At 33.4% G+C, this 7,500-nt stretch overlaps 1 protein-coding gene across 1 annotated transcript in view; it reads right to left on the bottom strand.

Annotated features, from left to right (window-relative positions):
* Positions 1 to 3,676: 3,676 nt before the first annotated feature.
* The window catches only part of LOC119583903 (phospholipid scramblase 1-like), a 7,016-nt gene continuing 3,192 nt past the window's right edge, over positions 3,677 to 7,500 (bottom strand). Inside the window, exons 2-6 of the mRNA XM_037932620.1 lie at positions 6,538 to 6,732; positions 6,059 to 6,252; positions 5,735 to 5,881; positions 5,459 to 5,587; positions 3,677 to 4,587 (exon numbers count right to left, since the gene is read on the bottom strand). Coding sequence (XP_037788548.1) covers positions 4,528 to 4,587; positions 5,459 to 5,587; positions 5,735 to 5,881; positions 6,059 to 6,252; positions 6,538 to 6,730 — 723 coding nt within the window. The 5' untranslated portion in view covers positions 6,731 to 6,732 and the 3' untranslated portion in view covers positions 3,677 to 4,527. The remainder of the gene's footprint in view (positions 4,588 to 5,458; positions 5,588 to 5,734; positions 5,882 to 6,058; positions 6,253 to 6,537; positions 6,733 to 7,500) is intronic.

Below are 7,500 nucleotides of genomic sequence, written 5' to 3'. Positions count from 1 at the left end.
TTGGACTCCTAGTTGGAATATATCTTATGATTTCAAATTTATCAGCATTGAAGGTCATATTGTTTTCACTTGCCCATTTACAAATGTTATGTAGGTTCTCTCGTAGTTTGTCTTCATTCTCCATTAAACTTAATTGCTTCTCCAAGTATCATCAGCAAAAGATGGTACTCTGGAGTGTTTAATTTCTGTATTAATGTCCCCAGTCATAATTAGGAACAACAGGGGTTCAAGAATTGAGCCTTGTGATATTCCAATTCTAACAGGTGATTCATTAGAATGATATCCATTAATAATTACTTTTTGCTTGCGACGAATTGTTAGAAAGTCATGTATCTATATTCCTACTGTTTCTCTGACTCCAAGGCCCTTTATCTTATGGAGTAGGATACCATAATCGACCTTACCGAAAGCTTTTGCGAAGTCAAAAATATTACATCAACTTTACTCTAAATTAAGTTTCTTAGTATGTGTTCGTGTTAGTTCAGGATTTGAGATGGACAAGATCTGCCCTTATTCAAGCTATGTTGTCCAGGGTTCCCCTTGTTTTCTTGATGTAGGTACTGCCCGCTCAGATATCTTTACTGTATGAGATGTTAGTGTCACGGCCTGTAATTTTTTTTATTTATTTTTATTTTTATTTTTTATTTTTTTTTGCTTAGCCTTTGTTTTCACTTTTGTAGGAAGGAATTATATTTTCCTCCGTCGGTGAGTTTAGAACAATTCCCATATCTAAGGATTTCTTCCATAGAGTAACTAGGGACTTAGCTATTGTTTCTTTACAGTTTTACAGCTCTCGACGCCTCAGTACATATGTGTATACGCAATTGTTGCAGTATATGATCTTCTGACAGAGCTCAGATTTCATAATAATTAGTATCATAATATTATTTATTATCTTTACTAGTAGTATTATTGTTATTACTATCGTTATGATTTCGTATTGTCATAAGTACTGTTATCATTGCAATACGAAAAATGATAATTGTTCGAATAATAATAATAATATCAATAATGATAATGACGATGATGATAATAATCACTGCCATCATTGTTACTATTGCCATTGTTATTATCATTATCATTGTTATTATCATCATTATTCTTATTTTTGTTACTATCATCATCATTATGATTATAATAATAATAATAATAATAATAATAATATTATTATTATTATTATTATTATTATTATCAACATTGTTATTGATATTATTATTATTCGAGCAATTATAGTGGAAATAATAACAGATGATGTTTATTATGATAATTATTATAATGAATAAAACCGATAAGTAATAATGATAATGATAATAACAATGGTAATAGTAATCATCATCACTTCATTAGTAATGACTAAAAACATTATCATTATTATCATTATTATTGCTTTCAATATTATCATTATCATTATGATATTATTATGGTAATGATTGTTATTATTATTATTGTTATCTTTGTTGTTATTGTTGTTATTATTGTTATAGTTATTTATATTATTGTTATTATCGTTATTCTCATTATTAATATCATTATTTCCATTAGTAGTAGTATCATAATTTCTATTATTGTTATTTTCATTATAATTTTAATTATCATTATCATTTATTATTACTATTATTCTCATTATTATAATGTTTATTATTATTATTATTGTTATTATATTATTATTATTATTGTTATTATTATTATTATTATTATCATCATCATCATCATTTTTATTATTATCATTATTATTATTGCTTACCTCAACCTCATTACGAAAGCATAAAATGCTACGGTAAGGAAAAGATAAAAGTACTAATTACAGCCTGCAATTATCATACTGAAGTAGTTAACATTTCCCATTATTTTAGACAAGAGCCATAGGACAGTTTAAAAAGCGTTAAAATCCTCAAAATACGATACATATTATCGGTTAGACATGATCAGTACTATTTTTTTTTTTTTTTTGTTAAAATAACCTATTAATAAACAAAACTAGCGTTATGCCATTTATTCTTGCAGTTAATTTCGTTATAAACAGTCCGCTGCCTAAAATTTTCTTTCACCCACGTAGGAAGGGGGGGGGGGGTGTCGACCGTACCTCGCATTCACGGCGCAACGGAGGCATATAGCAATGGCGGGTAGAGACACTAATGACTTAATGTGTAAAACGACAATATTATATATAAAGTATAAATTCTATAAGGTGTATGTATATATGCATGAATGTGCGTGTTTTTGTGTCTGTGTATAAGTGTATGTGTTATATATGTGTATGTGATCCTCTCACAAACGCTAGATATGGAGTATATTATATTTCTATTGACTCCTCGTGTTACTTGCTGTCATTTCAAGTGGAATTTTATGAATAACAGAACAGAAAAAAATCTTTTATTAAATATATTTTCAGAAATCAGATCGGAGATAAGATTGATAAGATATCTGATACAATCATGCAATACTTCACAACATATTGACAACGAGCACATTAAAGTGTTAAACATTCATTAAATTATCTCAAACAACAAATAAACACGGAAAACAATAGATTTTCCAAGTAAATACAAATATTCAAAGGAACCATAGGGTGAATTGTTAACCCTCCGTTCTGGGATGGCATAACACACCTGCCATAGCCACTGTGATTTTCATTCACTGATGATTGTGTCTACACATAGAAAGGTCCACCAGTAGAGTTCGACTACGCCTACAGCCTGGTAAAGAGGAGCGCCTAGATGTCGCAGTCTTCGTCTTATCCAAAGTACAACAGAGACGAGAGGGGAAGGCGAAGGGGGACGGGGATGAGGGAGGAAGGTAACAAGGCTTTTTATTGCTTCAATTATCATTAATATTAGTCATTGCTATTCATACTATCATTATTATTACTTTTTTATTATTAATGGAATTACTATTATCACATTTACAATTACTATCACCATTATACTGTTTTTGTTCTTGTTCTTGATTTCTAAAACCATCATTATCATAAGTCTTATAGTAATAACTATATATATATATATATATATATATATATATATATATATATATATATATATATATAATCGACCGATTAATTGATGGCGGTTATTTTGACCTCTTCTATTGTTAAAACCGTTCTAATAATATATTTTTATGTTATATTTTGCGAATTACAGCATTCAGCCAACTTTCCCAGGACTCGGAGAGCAATAGAATAATTTCTCACGATTTTATTTCTGAGGCATAACATTACTGAATAATAGAGGATAGTATAACAAATCAGAAAACATATATCAAATGTTATATCCATACTACACACGAACATTTACGAAAATAAATGAACTGCTATTTTACATATGGGTTTCTAAGTGACAAGACGCCTCGAGATAATAATGTGTATGTACCCCTTACGATAACAATCCAACGATTGTACGGATTAAGTTGCAATTTAACTTACCAAACGCTTATACCAGGCGCTGTGTGACACAAAAACGCACTCTCTTAATGTCATTCACACACACACACACACACACACACACACACGTACACGCAAATGGTGTGCGCGCGCGCACACACACACACACACCACTATATATATATATATATATATATATATATATATATATATATATATATATATATATATATATATATATATATATATATATATATATATATATATATATATATATATATATATATATTCGTATATATGTAGACCTTGTCCTTTTCTTTGACCCTTTGAGAATTTGTAAACGCTTTATTTCATCGTCAGATCTCTGTATGATTATTTTACACTACCTTGAAGTGTGAGATCCTCCTCCTCACTTTTCGAGATAAATCGTATTTCTCTGCGCCTATGGCAACGCATCCATTCTGTGAAACTGGGGATTAATGCCTTAATGATTTTCTATCACATCTTCGCAATAAAAAAAGAAAACAAAGTCTGGACTGTGAGGCAAAAGTTTGGTTCTCAGGACACTTGATGGCACGACGACTTTGCTACATCCATATCTCTATTCTTTCAGTTTGCAATTAATGCCATTATCTATTTAGAAGCAGAAAAACAACAACAACGAATTATCAAATACTCGTTTAACCTATATGCAAAAATAATGCTAATGCTAAACAGTATTATCGTCATAACAGTAAAATCTTAACAACTTTCACAAGCCATCTCCCCCTAGCCGACTTGTTGTCTCTCACGCTCACCTTCACCTTCCTCCGCGTCTGTTTGACTCTAGATAGGGCGCATACTGCTACATCTACGGACGACACATAAAATCTTTTGCTGGGCTGTGAGTGTAGTCGGTCTTTTGCTCCTGTTTGTACGTCAGTCACGAAGGCAGTTGCTACTACTACCATCGCACCTATTTACTAGTTTCCTTGATTTTCAGATTTTCTATAGCGATTAGCATTTTAATAACAATAAAATAACAGTAATGTTAATAACCGTGATATAATAACAGTATCGTCTAACTGACTTCTTGGTGGTCTAGCACTTTTGTAGCCATCTGTGTGCGACAAAAATCACAGTGAACACTGCATACCCCCGTGTTCAAAGGGTTAATGTGCGCCGCCGCTGCTTGCTGCTCTGTTCTTCCTTGACTGGTCCTCGTCGCTTTGCTGAGGACGAAGGGAAAGTGTGAGGAAAGGACTGATCTACAAGTGACATTATTGCACACCATTTTTTTTCAAATCTTATGTGAACCAGGTCAAAGGGAACACTCATGTAAGAGAATCAAGTACATCTAAATACATCTACATATATTATGTTAACTACGTTAAAAGGCATATTCTTTTGTAAGAAAATAAATACATGCATACACACGCGCGCGCACACACACACACACACACACACACACACACACACACACACACACACACACACACACACACAACACACACACATACACACACACACACACACACACAGAATAAGTAAATATACATTTATATATATATATATATATATATATATATATATATATATATATATATATATACATATATATATATATATATATATATATATATATATATATACATATATGCAGACATATATACACACATGTATATATTAAAGAAATGTAAGTATATAATCCCCTCCTTGAATAAAATAAAACTTAAGGGTAGAGAATTTTTCCTCGGAAAAACGTGATATTTGTAAAAATTCATTTGAAACCACAATTTGAAAGCTAAACAGTGATTTTATTGTCAGATAAACTTTGAAGAAAGCAATGGTACTTGAAGAATAATGAAATAGTATTAGTATGCTAAGGAATTTTAAATAACTCGTCTTGAATTATACATTTAACTTTACATTTAAAATAAGTATAAACTTATTAGCTAAACGTCTGGAAAACGTAATATTTCTTCTCAGTGCAGACTTCAGTTGAATATACTAGAAATATACAAAAGACTAGCATTTGACTCATAAAAATAAATTCAAATATTGCCATTATCTTCAATGAATTGAGGGCAGTTGATTACTTACTATGCTGACAGCCACAATCAACAGCAACACCTTAGACCGGATATCCAAATTCTCCATAAACACCAGTTTGTTCTTGACCCTTCGTGTTATTTCTATGGATGCCACCTGCCTCCCTTCGCCAGAGAAAACCTGCAATTGTTGTTTTTGTTTATTGTTTTGCACCTTCTCTCCTGTTAGTTTATTGTTTTCAATAAAGTTATATTATATGCTTTGCTTGGTTTTTCAACGTTACTACAATTCCAAAAGGAGAAAAAAAGAAACTTGAACGAAATAAACCTGAAAAGGTGGTCTGGTGCAACAACCAGATTCTCCCTCTATTGTCAGTATCACGTCGCCACTGGTGTTGGTCAGCTCGTAGCTGCGCTCAGCGAGTCGCTTCACTTGGCCTACAAACACCCCCGATGGATACGTGACTTCAATGTGCTGTGGAATTGAACTTGCGGTTAGGGAAAGCATATTCGTATATGGAGTCAAACCATTATCACTGATTCCTCCAGTGTTTATATAATCTTGATGGATTTTGGTGTAATAAGGAAGGATTACTACCAAGTGGAAGAACGTAATTCTAAAACACGAAAATAACGAGAATGTGATCCGAACCTGATCGACTGAACAACAGCCGCTTGAGTCTTGGAAACGTTCGCCAATGATTACTGGCTCCTTGTTCGGATCCCGCACAGTGAACTTGGTGCTGCTTGCTGTAGGATCACAGCAGGCGCCGCAGTTGCAGTCGGATGTTCTCTTGGCGGTGTAAACGACTTGCGAAGTGACATCCTTGATCTTCATTGTGTTACCTGAAAACGAGAGACAGGCTCGTGTATTAAAGTTAATGGATAATTACAAATGAAAATCAGACATTGTACACTCTGATTTTTAGGATTCGGCATAGAAGGAAAAAGTTGCCTCCTGACTGAAATTCCCCCAATCGTGTGTTTCGGCAGGATAGGGCCCTGGTAACCACGCACATTAATAGTATAAACGGGGGTGGGGTTTCGGACAGGGAGATAAACCGTCCTCAGTGTGGAATGGCACATACACGTAAATGAAAAAATGAATAAAACAAATGAACACCAACAAACCCATGGATGAACTCAAGACCAGTTCACGAGCATCACGTAGACGGTGCAGTTCCGGAGGACAAGACAAGCTGTAGTCAAACACATTATTTTGAGCAGGTTGTTGGTTTTGAATGGGCTGTGAACCATCTAACGAGGGCGAGCCCAGCGAGTTCGGGTGGTGAACGGGAACCGAGAACTGCTGGTCATCACCCATAGCTGGGGAAGGAAAGAATGATATAAGAAAGATGTAATCAATACACTCATAAGTTTTTTTGTTGTGGTATTGTTAATATAATCTGTTAGTGATATATTTACAGCGTTTTTTTTTTTTTTTCTCTATTGTTTCAGGTTTGCAGGCGTATACATGAATTCCATTCTTTTTTTTTTTTTTACATAGTTTTATTTACTTTTTTACATATAGTTTTATATTTTATATAAAGGTTACACTACGATTATACAATGGGAATTTGAAGGGGTACTTTTTGGGACAATATGATGCGGAAAGACAACTTTAGTTTTCGTTTGTGAATTGCCAGTCAAGTATTTATTTAGCCGAGCGTTTTCCTTAACTGGTGCCACAGGAGTTTTGTGTTCAGTGGCTAAATGGCAACACTTTAAAGTATATGAACCCCTTGTGCATTATCTAAGAGGTTACTACAATTCTGTTTATTTTCTATATGTTTTGCATGCTTTTATTTAGTCATCAGTGTACATGACACTTGTTACGTTTGTATGAAATTTGATAAGTTGAAATTTTTATGGTGATTGTTGTGCTTGTCATTTGGACATGTGATTGTGTTTATTTAGTTTCGAGTATCAGTCCCTCGTAGAACAGGCTAAGTCACAGCCAATTACAAAGGGAATGTACATACGTGGAGTGCTGGGGGTTGGGGGCGCGGTTAAAGAAAACGGTGCCGGAGACAGGACTACTTGAAATTAGGGTGCCTTGCCTGAAGGATGTTTCAAGCCCCTGGTTTAGCATAT

This window comes from Penaeus monodon, chromosome 17 (genome assembly GCF_015228065.2).
Source record: "Penaeus monodon isolate SGIC_2016 chromosome 17, NSTDA_Pmon_1, whole genome shotgun sequence".
Taxonomy (NCBI): Eukaryota; Metazoa; Arthropoda; class Malacostraca; order Decapoda; family Penaeidae; genus Penaeus; species Penaeus monodon.
This window is presented reverse-complemented; position numbering and strand designations above follow the sequence as displayed.